Here is a 15784-nt window from a genome sequence, read left to right on the forward strand (position 1 = left end):
TCTGGGCTGACCCATGTTTTATGCCAAACACGAATAAATGTTGTGTTCAATTATGTCTGGAAATTCGATACTTTACATATATATATATATATATATATATATCTGGGTGATATATATATATATATATATATATATGCATTACACTCAAGTCCAATTAACCAGCTATTCGAAATTATGTTTATATATTGTAATGTGTATCGGTTGTTTGCCATGATCTATAGATGCAACAGATCATCAGATGCAGGCATCATGGCATTAAATTCCAAAATTAAATCCAACTAGGTAGGGCCTACCAAAGGTAAAACGAAACTGGCCGAGTCGGTACATAAAGTTAATATCCCACAATCATAATCAAAACCTAAAGGGCAGCTGCAATATCTATGTTTTATGCTGGAGACACTTGCATCTAAGCACTGACCTCTGTACGTGCCACCAACTGCGTGTGTATTTGTCTAGGATTAGGGAAATGATGTTTGGTCAGTCTGTGTGATAGTGAGCTCAGTGCAACTGCGCTAAGTGCTCCTTAACGAAGCTAACGTTGAATGCATGCATCGTAGCCCAGGCTGGGAATACATACACTCCACAGACACCGTGATGCGGGGGCACGCAGTTCGGGAATGTAGAGACCATTGGGTTTTGCATCGCAAACCATTGGCAGCCATGATGCAGCTGAGGGAAACTCACCCAGAAAAATACAGTTAAACTCACAATGACACAGGTTTGATGGTAAATAAAGTCCTCAGTAACGTGTTCATGTGATGGTACGAGTCGTACCTATATATGCCTCAAACAACAGCGTAGAAACAATCTAATTAAACACCCTAACATCATCGTAACACCGAAACCAGATATTGGAATATTAATAACATCATTGTTCATGGTTAAATCCTTAAATTATTTACCTTAAGGATTAACCATGAACAATGATGTTATTAATGTTAAAAAAGAAATACGACTGAACTTTCAAGATGTAAAGATATTGGAATAATAACATATTGACGCATGTTAGACCTTTGGTACATTCAATCACTCACATATACCAATAATCAACCTATGGATGTGATCAAACAGCAGATGTCAATTAACACTGTGTCTATGAGAACATCCAAGAGCATCCATCACACAAACACTTACATTGCACAGTGGCTCCCCTGCACAGCAATCTTTTTGTGCACACCATGCACAGGTAACGAGCTTTCCGCAGTCACACTTTTGCTACAAAACCAAAACAGTATGTAAACACATACCAATGTCTTGCAGTTGTATATTCCATGTTACAATCAATGTTATATTGCAAAAATATTGTGCCACTACGTTGTATTACACAAAAAACCTGTGTACACGTAAACATTTACATGTGTTATGAATTTTACTAAACATACATTAATGAATACAGCACAAAGTTATATACTTAAAACTTACTTGCACCTTACAATAGTAGCAGAAACACACCCTATACACCTATCACATAACCCTATGCCTGCCACATTTCAGACCAAACAGAATATGATGGAAAAGTGAATACACTAAATAATAGCAACGGAGGAACTATGGGAGACATACTATGCAGTTGGAGCAACGGGATCCTAGATTTAACTGCTCTGCATTGCGCTGACATTCAGGATAGGAGCAGGACAGGAAAGAAGTGTAGTCAGGACAGGCACATCCACGCTGCTAGAAGAATAACAATAAGCTGCACTCGGTAATAGGGTTAGGATTAGGGTTAGGATGAGATGATAAATCATTACATATAATGTCCATTGTAGCTCCTAAATGAAAGTGTCAATGATACTGTAGCTCACCACAAAAAAAAAGACACAAATGAGTGAGTAAGAAGAAGTCAGTTTTAATTGAGCAACCATCGACGTACATTATAGAAATGATTGCCATCTGTATATCGCAATAATAATTTATAAACCAAAATGAATCACAATTTGTGACGGTAGATGGCGCTATACCCGCTTTGTAGCGATGGAGTTTGAAATAAATAGGTTATGCTGCGTTCCGACATGTTTTGTAAATCTTTACTCTAATATAGACGTTTTATCGGCAGAGTGGAGAGGAAATACCAATTTTGCATTAAAGATATTGTCAATGAAATCTGTAAAACGAACCAGACGAGTGTGACACCACAGACTGTTTGTGTCTATATATAATATGCTATATAATTGCCAAACCCTACCTAATTTGCATATTTTTTTTTAAAATATCAAAACCCTAGGCCTTATTCATTCACATACCAAAAATGCAGCAAAATCCGTTGAACCTGAACTGACTAATGGCAATTCCCATTTTTGCCCAAAAAAATTGCCGTGGCTCGAAAGACGTCGACTGGCGTGCTTCAAAATAGGACGTTCCATATGGGAGCATAGCAGTAACAACTACACCCAATTTCAAACATGTGGGTCAAACGGTTCCTGAGTTATCGTTGACCGAAACCAAATGTTGACGGACGGACGGACGGACGGACGGACGGACGACGACCCATAGCAATAGCTCAACTTGACGATGTCAAGGTGAGCTAAAAACTACACAGATTAGCCTCTACAGGGTTTTCACGATAAGATACCTTACAAGTGTTATCTATACCTAATGTAAATCTCACTTTCTTATATACTTAAGTAGAAACATGGTGATAACACTTAATCGGAAGCTGTCATACCTAGAATGATGACGTGTATGACGACAGACAGTGGCATAAGATCAGGGGTGAATAAGGGCAGATCTTCCATTATTCACCCCCTCACAATATGAACACCCTGCTTGTTCAGCAATGATTTATTACATAGCCTCAAAACTACCCATCTGTCACTTGGGCCTTAATCATTTGCTCTTATAAATAAAAGCATGAGTGTGATAGCACATTTGAATATCTGGCATTTGAACATAGTGAACAGTTTTACATACTCGCCATTTATTCAATACAACATATTTGGTCGGCTCTCTTCATTAAATAAGCTTACAGAAAAGCTACGCTATACGCTTTACACTACTTGAGCAACTTTAAAAACTATTAACTTTGGCTTGAATTATTGGTGTCTTCGGAGGCATTCATCACACCTCGACGTACTTTTTTTTCCCAAGTACACAGAATGAACTGAAAAGCCTGACATAAATAGAGGTTTGCAAGAGACCATCAGCAAGTGTCCAGTGAAGAGATATTAGAAGTGGTCTGTAGTAAAGATGAAATCAGGAGAAGATAACACCACAAGGGGTCAACATACTTGTTCACCTTATCTTGCTGCTGAAACTTTAGCTGAGAGGGTCTATGTCCCCTGGGGTACTGCCGGATCATACCTTGGTACTATCTAATATGCCGGACCGTACCTCGCCTACTCCACTAACGAGTCTAGGGAGTTGCCTACGCCTACTCCCTAACCCTAACCCTAACACTAACCCTAATCCTAACCCTAACCATATCAAATAGTGACCAGGGTACGTTCCGGTATACCGGACCGTACCCAGGGTACGTTCCAGCAGTACCCTGGGGGACATAGACCCTATGAGCGAAACTTTACTACTACAAAGTTATTCACTGCATTCTTCTTGAACATATACGACTATATTATTTTTCAGCCAATGAAGGAGGAGTTTTTGCTTGGGCTGCCTACCAGCCGACACCGAAAAAATGCAAGGATTGTTTGCTGCAAACCAAACATTTTCAAATGGTAGCATAACAGTACCGCTTGTTCTTACCGGTTTTGGACAGACGGAGTCAACGCAGATGTCGCAATTTGGTGATTTGCAGTCGCACTGTGACAGCGTTGTGATGCAACACTGGCAGCAAGCACACTGCTCACCCTCCTTACCGCACACGTGCTTACACTCTCCGCACATGCCTCGGTCCTGCACGCAACAAAACAACACTCAGATACAAAGTTAAAATAAGCAAAGATATTTCTGGTATGAAATCTTTACATGTCACTATAGATAAGATGAAGACCGTGAACGGAAATTGAAACGATCATTTATTATGTTACTATAAAGTACTGCACTTTTAATTTGAGACTAAAATATAATAGTTTAAATGGTTAACAAGTATAATAATGTATTGAATTCTGCTCAGGGCACACAAATTCTCAGGTCTTTAGCAAAAACAACTCTACTTTGACGACTACTAACAAGTACTTCAGTTGATTTATTATATCAAGAGCATATAAAGAAGGAGAGCGTACAACGGTAAAATGCTGAAACCATGTTGCAGTATTAGTCGAATTAATAAACTTTCCCCGTGTTATTTTGACGATTCTTTGCAGTATTATTGATCAGCTGTCCTACCTTGTTCATATAAAACAAACCGCATGTCCCTACGATGTCCATACGCTGAGATAATGAACAATGAAAATCTGGTATTTTCGCTGAACACCGACTAGACATTAGTCAGTACTGCGACCCACTCTCGAAGTGTGGCCAGTGTGTTGCTTCCGGTCGCCGCTGTGTAGCGCCATAGTGGCGCTGACTCACGTCATACTACCAGAGTTTACTATACATCCAGCGTGAGGTGGGCGTGAGGTGGGCACAGGTGGGGGTCATCACTATGGCAATCAATAACAGACGTCATTCATTCCATTTGTCAATCATTGACGGAAAAACGTGAGGTTTACCGAAGTTATAACACTTCGAGAGACAGTCACAGTAACTGACTGATCTCGAGTCAGTTTTTGGCGAAAATACCAGATTTTCACCGCTCATTATCTCAGCGTAGGGGCATCGTAGGGACATGCGGTTTGTTTTATATGAACAAGGTAGGACAGCTGATCAATAATACTGCAAAGAATCGTAAAAATAAAACGGGGAAAGTTTATTAATTCGACTAATACTGCAACATGGTTTCAGCATTTTACCGTTGTACACTCTCCTTCTTTATATGCTCTTGATTATATCAAATTATTGTACACAATGCATTACCATTAATTTTGTTAAGAATATACGAATATAGCTTTCTCAGTAATGTTATATTTGCTTATAATTATATGCTATATAATTGTGCCTACCATAAGCACCTGCCTGATGAGCAAAAATATGACGATAAGGAAGACATATCCACCGATGGCAATGACACAAATTGCTGCAGTGGGAAGGAGCAAGGCATCTTCTGGTTCAGTAGTCGGTGTCTGCAAAATGGAGAACATAGATGCGGTAAGTGAATATAGTCATGAGAATAAGAAAATAGTAAAAATTCCCGACCCCCACCACAAACACATCCTTCCACTGCCATGAGTCTTCCATACAAAGGACCTAGTCCATGGGTTGCAACATGGAACGCTTGATGCTAAAGGATTCAGAATCAAGAAACACTAAAACGGAAACTCGATTATACACTTTAAAACTGCATAGTCCACAATGTTGAGAAACGGCTTTTGTGCATTTATTTGTGCAATACTACTCAATTTAAAATTGAGGCAGCACCATACTGGTTGATTTTGTAGAAACACAATTCAATCTGTACACGAGACAAAACGAATCACCTGCTCGAGTTTAAAACACCAATTCATGTGAAACAGGATCTTACAGGTACAAAATAATGTGATATAACATACAAAATTCAGAATAGCTTACACCCTCCATAATGTATCCGACTACTCGCCCTCTGCTGCTTGTAGTTGTAGAGTCAACAAATTCATCATGAACAATGTAGATGACTGCAAAGAAAAAATCTACACTTGAAACAGTCTATATCAAAGACCTTAGTGAGGTATATGTGAGGTAACTGCACGACAAACTTTAAAATCTACTTAGTTACTTATATATTATATATCTATATATATATTTGTTCTCAAATAGTATTTCACATTTTTTGAACATAGTCCGAATTTAGTCTGACCGTAATACTCTTCCACTTAGGCCATGGGCCAACAGTGATTGTTGTTCACTTTCGTTTTCTAGACTAACTTTTCCACCTCAGCCCATGGCCTAACTTACTATAGAATAGCCTACACCCTATAATGAATCCCACAAGTAGTACTATGAATCATGTCGTTGTGGAGCCCCACAGTTTATCATGACCATACACTATACACTATATGTTATAAAACTACAAAGGACCAACTCCGATATCATTCCACACGAACAACATGGCATGCATAAACAGGCAACGCCATCGCGCCGAACAGACATGTTTTAGTATCGCTGATGAAGGCGTAAATATTACGTGAAGAATAGGACTTGTCATGCAGCGCTTATGACTACTGAAAGAGACTCTACTTTATACCAGAAGTACCTTTTCATTTTAATACCTATTTGCACCTCCCACCAAGGAAACTAAGTCAAGTTAAGCTAGATTAGAATAGAAAGTTGGAGGGAAGCGGCCATATATTTGTTATTGTAGGTTTTTGGCGTGAAAGTTCCAAATTACCCATAGACTAGGAAAATAAAGTATAGGCAGTGGCTCGTACTCCTGTAACTGGACCTGGAGTTCTTTTGGTTTGTGCTCCAGCAATCCCAGAATGCATTGCAAAGTCATGGTCTCGCTCAATGTCAAGTCATGCTTTCTCAATCACAATTCAAATTCGACTTCCCTGTGCCTCTTGCAATGAACCGGTTACCTCCAAAAACACAGGAAAACTTTTGCCCAACAAAAAACATACAAGGTTCGTGTGCTGCCATATTCTATTGTGCTGAGAAATGCTCTTTGCATGACTTTGCCGTGCATTCTGGGATTGCCAGAGGACGGATTCGTGGTCCGGTTACTGGAGCATGAGCCACTTCGTAAAGTATAACCTGGGCAATAAAGTATAATTATAAACCAATAAAGTATAGTGTCATAATGATTAATGACGGTAGCGCCCTGTAGGAGAGTTGTCTATTCTTTAGTTAGATATTTGAGAGCCAGGGGGAGCTACAGGAGTTCGGCATGGCGGTTTGTAATCTCGTGTTCTGCTCAGCTACGTTTCCTAAATAAAACGAATCTACATGAAGTTAAATCTCTTGTTTGGGTTTACACAATCATGACATGGTGTCAGAAGTGACTTCAAGAACAGTTTCAAGTACACATTGTAGTGCTGCTTGACAGAACAACGCGGACGTTTGTGTCTAAAGGGCGAGTCTACAGTTTGATACCAGTGGCCCCGGAATCACAAGTCATTGTCAAGGAAATGGCACGATATGACCCCCCTGCCAAGTTTACGTTTAAAGCTGAAGAATGGAGTGAGTGGATAGAGGAATTCGGACGATTTTGGAAAGCCACTAAACTTCACAAAGAAGACGGAGAAGTACAAAGAGACTCACTTATCTACTGTATGGGAGGTAAACAAGCCAACAAAATATTCAAAACGTTGAAATTTGTTTTGCATGATGTGCCTGACCCAGAAAACCCTTGCGCCACAATTAGAGAGGAGGAAAAGGACACTGATTACGACACAGTTGTCAAGAAATTCACACAGTACTTCATCCCGAAAAGAAATATAATACACGAGAGATCACTCTTTCAAGAGAGGATCCAAAGTAGGGAGGAGACAGTGGAGGAATTTCTAAGGGACCTTCAAGCAATGGTGGAGAATTGCGAGTACAAGGATCCAGAAGACAAAGTACGTGACAGGTTTGTCGTGGGACTCCTAGACCGAGGAGTGAAGCAAAGACTGCAGCTGATGCCTGATTTGACCCTAGATAAAGCTTCAGCAGTGGCACGCCAGCATGAACAGGTAAAATTACAGATGGTCCAGCAACAAGCTTCCCACCAGGAGGTTAGTGAGGCAAAGTTCAAACAAAGGGAGCATAGACCAAAGTGGAAGAAAGATGTCAGCAGCCACAAAACAACAGAAATGCAACCGTTGTGGTTACGACTGTCACCCACGGGGTGGTAAATGCCCTGCTAGTGGACAGATCTATAGGTCATGCAATAAGCATGAACATTTCTCTTCGGTGTGTCGCAGTGGTAAACACCGAGGTGGAAATTTAAATGGGGCAACAGACGCAGTGACATCTCAGGATACATCCGAGGGGGAGGAATCATACATCCTTGGAACAATTGATTGCCATGAGGAGGAAGCATGGTATGTACCACTGAACATATGCGGCTCAACTGTAAAATTTAAAATAGACACGGGAGCTGACGTAACAGTAATTTCACACACCATCTGGCGATCATTGAAAAGTCGCCCACACCTGATGCACAACAAGATCAAGCTCAACAGTCCTGGGGCCAGCTCAAGGTTCTAGGTGCATTTACAGCTGTCATCAATCACAAGGGGAAAGTCTATACATTTCGTGTAGTCATGATAGATGGAACAGGACCAGTCAGCCTGCTAGCCAACGGAGTGGCAAAGAAAATGGGCCTAGTTACCCATGTAGATGAAATCTTGAGTCAGTTCAACTCAGATATTGGTCTCTTGAAGACCGAACCAGTCAAGATAAGTTTGACAGCAGGTGTAACACCACTGTGTGTCAACACCGCACAAAAAGTTCCGTTTCCCCTGATGGATGCGGTGAAAACAGAAATACGGAGAATGCAGGATATTGGTGTGATCCGTCCTGTCACTGAGCCCACCGAATGGTGTGCAGCTATGGTTCCGGTTCAGAAGAAAAATGGTAAACTGCGCATTTGTGTTGACCCAAAAAGACTGAATAGGGCTGTTCGCAGAGAACATTATACACTTCTGAATCTAAGCGACATCGCTCCTAAGTTGGCTCAGTCCAAGTACTTTACCAAGCTGGATGCAGCAAGTGGATGTTGGCAGATCCCCTTGGATGAGTAAAGCCAACTGCTCACAACATTCATGACGCCGTTTGGGAGGTATGCATTCTGTCACGTTCCCTTCGGTATTACTTCGGCGCCAGAGATCTTCCAGCGAAAAATGACCGAGTTACTTCATGGCTTGGAGGGAGTAGCGGTCATAATGGATGATATCTTGGTTCATGGCCGATCCATGGAAGAGCATGAAAGGAGGCTAACTGAAGTTCTGACGAGACTTCAGGAAGCAGGTCTTCGCTTAAACCGAGAGAAATGCCAGTTTAGGATGAAAGAATTGGTTTACTTTGGTGACCTCATCGGTGCTGAAGGGATCAAGGCAGACCCAGAGAAGGTACGGGCAATGATGGATCTGACTCCACCCTCCAATGTCAGGGAACTCCGTAGCTTGATTGGAATGTTCCAATACCTAGGCAAGTTTGCAAACAACCTGTCTTCTGTTATGAAGCCCATGACAGATCTGCTGAGGTCTGACAGTGTCTGGTTATGGGGGCCAGGTCAGCAAGGTGCCTTCCAAGAAACCAAACAGCTACTATGCGCTTCTCCAACACTAGCATACTATGACGCGAAAAAGCCAACGATCATAAGTGCTGATGCTAGCAGTTTCGGGAAAGGGGCCGTACTCCTACCGAAATATGAAGAAGGCTTAAAACCAGTAGCATTCTGCTCAAGAACACTCTCAAGCGCTGAGCAGCGTTACGCTCAAATTGAGAAGGAATGTCTGGCGGCAGTATGGGCATGCGAAAAACTGTCTAGGTATCTCGTGGGATTACCACAGTTTACTCTACTGACCGACCACAAGCCATTGGTGCCTCTACTGAGCACCAAGAACATTGATGAAACACCGATTCGCTGTCAGCGTCTTTTGCTGCGAATGATGCGGTTCAATCCTGTTGTTCAATTTGTGCCGGGTAAAGAACAAATAGTGGCAGATGCACTATCCAGGAATCCTCTAGCTATCACAGAGGATAGTGTACAGCTGGTCCAAGATGTCAGTGATTATGTGGACACAGTTCAAGTAGGTTGGCCAGCGTCACCTAAGAAATTAGAACAGATCAGGGAGGCTACAGAGAAGGCCGATGTCCTGCATGCAGTAATGCGTTATGTCATCAACGGGTGGCCAAATAGAGTGAGCGTGGTGCCGGAACCTTTGAGGCACTATTACCATGTACGCTCAGAGCTATCGGTGACAAATGGAATAGTTGATCTACAGAGTAGAATAGTTCTGCCTAGAGCAATGAGGCAGGATGCTTTAGAACGACTACATGAATCACACCAAAGCATCTCGAAGTGCCGTGAAAGAGCCAGGACAGCCATATGGGGGCAACAACATTAAAAACATGGTCGATCAATGTGTGGAGTGTCGACAGAGCAGACCATCACAGCGAGAACAACCCCTGCAGCCAATAGAGTTGCCGGGACGGCCATGGCAGCAGTTGGGGACAGATCTACTGGAATTCAACAAGCAGACATTTCTGGTAGTGGTAGACTATTACTCTCGTTGGATCGAAGTGAAGAGGCTGACAAGTCTGACCAGCTCTGCGGTAATTACAAGAATGAAAGCAATGTTTACGGCTTTCGGTATCCCAGAGGTAGTAATATCGGATAATGGGCCGCAATATACCTCTCACGAATTCCGTCTGTTTGCTAAGTCGTGGGGATTCACTCACAAAACGACCAACCCATACACACCACAAGAGAATGGGATGGCTGAACGTGCCGTGCAGACGGCTAAACACTTACTGAAGCTGGATGATCCAGAGATTGGATTGTTGAACTATAGAGCAACTGCGCATTCAGCTACGGGTGTGTCTCCGTCTGTGGCACTACAGGGACGAGAACTCTGGACCAGACTTCCGATACTGGAGCGAAATCTACTGCCAAAGGTTCCAGATACCAGCACCATCCGTCAGTCCGACGAATCAGCTAAAGCCACCTACAAGAGGTATTATCATGCCAGGAAAGGTGCTCGAATACTACCTCACCTGTCAAGTGGTCAGTTGGCACTGACGAAGCTGGACACGGAGAAGCGGTGGAACAAGTGGGGAACAGTTATCGGTGGTGATGAAAACAACCGATCCTACATCATTCAGACGAAGGCGGAAATTCATCGTCGGAACCGTAAACATATACAAGACACCCCAGTGACACCTAGTGGGCAGAATTATACGCCACCTCAAGCCACACAGCAAGGCATAGTTGTGCCGGCAGCAGAGGAACCGGTTGTTCTTGAACAACCTTTACGCAACATTGCTCCAGGCAACAATGGTCCCGAGTCGAAGGAAGATGCAGATACAGCTTCGCCATCTGATGTCAAGCAACAAGCTATGGTACCAGTGACCTTCACATCGAGTGGCCGGGCAGTGCATCTACCTCACCGTTTCAGAGACTACAAGTATTAGTTTAAGTCGACTAAGATCCGCTAAGGGCAGAATAATCCCTGGATCTGAGGTCCAGACAGTGGGCAGTCTACCCTACAGTCTGAATTAGTGTTAAGTGTCGTTTGGTTAGCATTGTTGAAAAGTTGATCTTTTGTCATTCAAAGACATTCATGCTATAGAATAAGATGTTTATCTCAAAGGAAAGGAGATGTCATAATGATTAATGACGGTAGCGCCCTGTGGGAGAGTTGTCTATTCTTTAGTTAGATATTTGAGAGCCAGGGGGAGCTACAGGAGTTCGGCATGGCAGTTTGTAATCTCGTGTTCTGCTCAGCTACGTTTCCTAAATAAAACGAATCTACATGAAGTTAAATCTCTTGTTTGGGTTTACACAATCATGACATATAGCACTAGTGTTAGCTAAATAGGGCAAAAGAGGAAAACAACCAGGAAAGTAGACAAATTTGGTAATTGGTTGGATCAGTGTTGTTTGTGATAGGTGAGATATTTGGGAATACATTAGCAACGATGTTATGCCTGCCTGATGCATTCGTGTACGACTGCAGGTTATGTAGGTTTCAGGGGGAATCGCTAAAGGAAAAGACAGCTTTATGTGAGGAAATCAAGAGCCTGAAGGAGAAGGTTGACATGCTGAGTGTCGTGATCTGTGGTCACGACTATTGTGGATTTATATCAGAAACTTATCAAAGAGATTAACACATGTTTATGCCGGAACAGGAACTAACTTTATTCAAATAAGATAACGCCACAGATGGCGCTCTGGTAGAAATGCGAGTGGCGCCGCCCGGTGGGGCGCAGCAGTACTAGTAGTCACAGGCTACTACATCTCTCCCCCTTTTTGAACAGAACAGAATTCAAAAGATACCAAACTGAAATATCAATCACTGAGCCTTACATGGCAAACGTATACATAAGGGCCGTATAGGCTACAACTCTTGGGGACGGAGTACACACAGAAATACAAACTTGCAATACTTGGACTGGCTACTGTTAATCCTGGTGATAGGTAGGCCTCCTTCGTTCACGCCCGGGATACCTGTGTGGACTAGGCACCGGTTCTACCTCAGGGTTCTCTTCCAATGGGGGAATAATAGTGGGCGTGGTTAACTCGGGCACATTATCCTCCTCCGGGTTTGTGTGAACGAGGGGATGTATCTGCTTTAGCAGGGAACAATTCCTCGCCTTTACTTCTTCGCGCGCGCTGGATGATCACCATGACCCCTAATATACTTATCACCTCGTAGGATCCGGCTTAACTTGGGGATCAGCTTACCAGAAAAAGTTCTTCTTCATCAGGACTTTATCCCCTACACAGAGTTTGGACTCCTTGTGTATGCCTGCGTCTGTTCGCATACCTTTCATTTTCTCCTTGTTTCTGTTGTCAATGCCCCTCAGGACCGTATCGGAAATTTTGCCGGGATTTGAGGCAGCTTGGTCGTACCCATATACCTATGGACAATGCGAGCAGGGTTTGCATGGTCGTACAGTGCGGGGTGTTACGATAATTCCACAGAAACCCATACATAACCTGTTTCCAAGGTTGCTCTTCAACCTGAGGGCGGCCTGTACATGCTTTGTTCAATGGCTTATGAAACTCCGACATCCCCGGTTGGCTTCTGGCCACAAAGGTGTCACTTTGCGGGATGGAAACCCATGATTTTGCGAAATTTGCGAACTCACTACTTTGAAACGGCGGACCGTTGTCGTCTTCACTACAGCTCGGTATCCCGTGCGCGATGCGAGAATATCTTGTCGAGTACCGGCATTACAGTACGCGTGGCCGTCGACGTGACAATCTCTACTTCTGGCGAATCTACTGTAGTTGTCAATGACTACGAGCAGGTACTCTCCCTGAGGCAGTGTACCAATTAAAGCCTACACTGACCTCTGACACGGACGATCTGGTAAACTTCGTCATGCGGAGCGGCTCACGTGCCACCACTTGTCGAGGCCTGACATGGAACGCACGACCAAAACCTGTCTCTAACTATCTGATTCATGTTCAGGACCAGACTTTCTCCGCAACAACGCGAGTTTTGCTCACGCTTGATGGCCTTCATGAGCAATATCTACAACTCTGTTCTGTAGACTCATCAGGGAGCAGCAATCCTGCCTTGCTTCACAACTATGCTTTCTCTGCTCACTGGACAGTTCTCCTTGCACCTTGCTATAAGGAGTAAGGCCTGCCCTGCCTCTTTGCTTCATGCCACCTTCCGGACTAACTAGCTTTCTGAATTTACAGTGAGCGTCGGGTCTAACTCGCAAGCAACTCGCACCTCTTCAAACGTGACGGCCCTTCGCACTGAACTCTGCACTATGAAGCTAATGTATTGCTTCTGCTAACCCTCTGTTCGTGCTGCTGCAACCATGTTCGCACGCCAACGGAGATGGACGGACAGTAGTCTGCTGGGTTTTCTTTACCGCACTGTGGGTGCCTAATGTCTCGAACTCATAGCGGCAACATCGCGAAGCCGACCATCTCTCCGAGCGAGCTACAGTTAGCTCGAGGATTTCCGATACATACACAGCGGGCTTGTGCATCCGTTAAATAGCCACTCTGTGACTCATGAACATAGCAAATGGAACGAATGTCAAGCGACCACACTACAGCCTAACGCTTCTCTCTCTAACTGCAGCTACATTGTGTCGGTCGGGGTCAAGACCTACAACGCGACCCTTGCTGCACACAGATAGCTCGCAACACAATTGGGGCAGCATCAGTGCTAAATCTACTCTCTGACTTTGGTGTCAAAATACCGCTAAGGCAACGCGGGCCGCTTAGCACAATATCTCTTTCACACGGCGTCAACGCATCGGATTGAGTCGGCTTTCCCCACTCAAGAATCGACATCATAGGTGCGGGTCAACTTTCTGCAACGGAGCGACTAGATGGTGAATAGTTGGAATGAAAGGAGCGCTAAATTAGAGTTCCAACTAAACTGTGTACTTCGGCGGCGAGCAGGTCGAATCTGAGCTTAGCAACAGAGTTTCTACGCTTTGCGGATGGGGTACAGACCGCGCATTCAAGCAACACGAATCCGAAGAACTCTACGCTTGCCTTGTTGAAATCGGCACTTCACGAGAGTTAACGTAGACCGCTTCGCCTCAGACACTCTCTACTGACAGTAGGCGCTTATCATGCGACTCCTGATCTACACCGAACAGCTACTAATGTCATCTGATATATTATAGGCCCACCTGGTACGCAGGCCCTACGCTAGGATTTTTTTTGCTGTAGGGCCAACCAATAGCCTTAGAATTCAATTTTCATTAGCCAATTTGCGGATTCCGGTTAGCCACATCTGTAGCCCTAACATTTATGAACACAAACAGGCGATAACATAACTTTTCTTTTCTTTTATTTTTTCACATAAACTTTATATGCATGAGCTACAAAAACTAACTTAATTTAATGCAAACAAACTATAGTCTACCACATGTGCTATGCTGAGAGCCACTTAAACTATGCATTCACCACCATGACTCTGACTGCAATTTTTTTCTTCGACTGCTGGGCAGAAAATTCTCCTATCTTTTTTGGCACAGCACTGGACATAGCACGCTTTTCAAAAGTCAAAGCATCTCTTCTTCTGGGCCCTTCAATTTTGATGGTCTAGAATGTCACAGAACGACTCTGTTTTCAGGTGATTTCTCGAGCTGTTTATCAAATTAATGTCTGCTAAAACCCCTCTCCATCAGCACATGTTGTGGATGGACTCACTGGAGGGTCACAAACAACTATTTTTTACAGACCGTGACGCCACAATACGCACGCCGATGCCAGCTATGCACGTACCGCACGCAGGCCGCGTAGGCAGTATAGACATACTATAGCACACATGCTATAGTATTATAGCATAAATACTAATAGTTTACAGAAGAGTTTTCACAGCAACATGCAGTATTATACGTCTACTTACTGTTGGAACTTCGGGATGCTATGTGAACCAGAAAAATAAGCTGCTCATCAAAGCTGACTATATTCCCACGTTAGTAGCTTATCAGTTTTACTAACTTTTTAACAGAGTACCTCACACACAGTACACACACAGAAGCACCACGCTACACGTACGCACTACGCACGCACGCAGCGCGCGCACCACACAAGCGTGCACGCACAGGCGTCAGTAAAAATATCATTTGAGCTTTGCCAGCGCCGCGTTCGCCGTGCCGTCTGTGTGGAGACACGCTTTTTTAAACCCAGGTTTCCTCTGAGGGAAAATTAGAAGCAAGCGGTCGCTAATTTCCAGTTTGGAGAAAACGCACATCGATGGATTCAAAGGCGATGCAGGTAGCAACGAATGGGATTCTGCAGGCAGACGGAGGGAGAGAGGTAGAAGGGGTTTGGGGTCTGCCCCAGGCAAATTTAACACATTTCGCAATGTCCTTAGACTGCATTTGATGCGCGCCCAGATAAACTATAATTTGCACCTTTAGTTTAAAATCTTACTGCTGTTAAGGCAGACGCTACTAAGTTCATCGCTGCGCGGCAATTTCGTGGGAGAGGCTCACGCATAATGTGGCACCCATTCTGCCCGCGCTCGACCGCATGCTCTACGCATTCTCACGCATATCAACGCAAAGGAAAAAACACGAAAAAGCAGCCCGGCGGCACGCCTGTTACTCACGCAGTCTGTGGGCTGTGGCATCGTGGCTCGTGGCTTTTGCTGGGCTGGGCGGCATTGATTGAAGTACG

At 43.7% G+C, this 15784-nt stretch overlaps 1 protein-coding gene across 3 annotated transcripts in view; it reads right to left on the bottom strand.

Annotated features, from left to right (window-relative positions):
- Positions 1 to 1134: 1134 nt before the first annotated feature.
- Positions 1135 to 15784, bottom strand: part of LOC106817591 (keratin-associated protein 5-9-like) — a gene marked incomplete at its 3' end in the record, with an annotated part of 44622 nt that continues 29972 nt past the window's right edge. For all 3 annotated transcript variants that reach the window (XM_014822272.1, XM_014822273.1, XM_014822274.1), the window contains 4 exon segments: positions 1135 to 1215; positions 3697 to 3846; positions 4995 to 5114; positions 5560 to 5642. In XM_014822272.1, the coding sequence (XP_014677758.1) occupies positions 1135 to 1215; positions 3697 to 3846; positions 4995 to 5114; positions 5560 to 5568 (360 nt within the window).

This window comes from Priapulus caudatus, unplaced genomic scaffold (genome assembly GCF_000485595.1).
Source record: "Priapulus caudatus unplaced genomic scaffold, Priapulus_caudatus-5.0.1 Scaffold1783, whole genome shotgun sequence".
In the NCBI taxonomy this organism is placed as follows: Eukaryota; Metazoa; Priapulida; class Priapulimorpha; order Priapulimorphida; family Priapulidae; genus Priapulus; species Priapulus caudatus.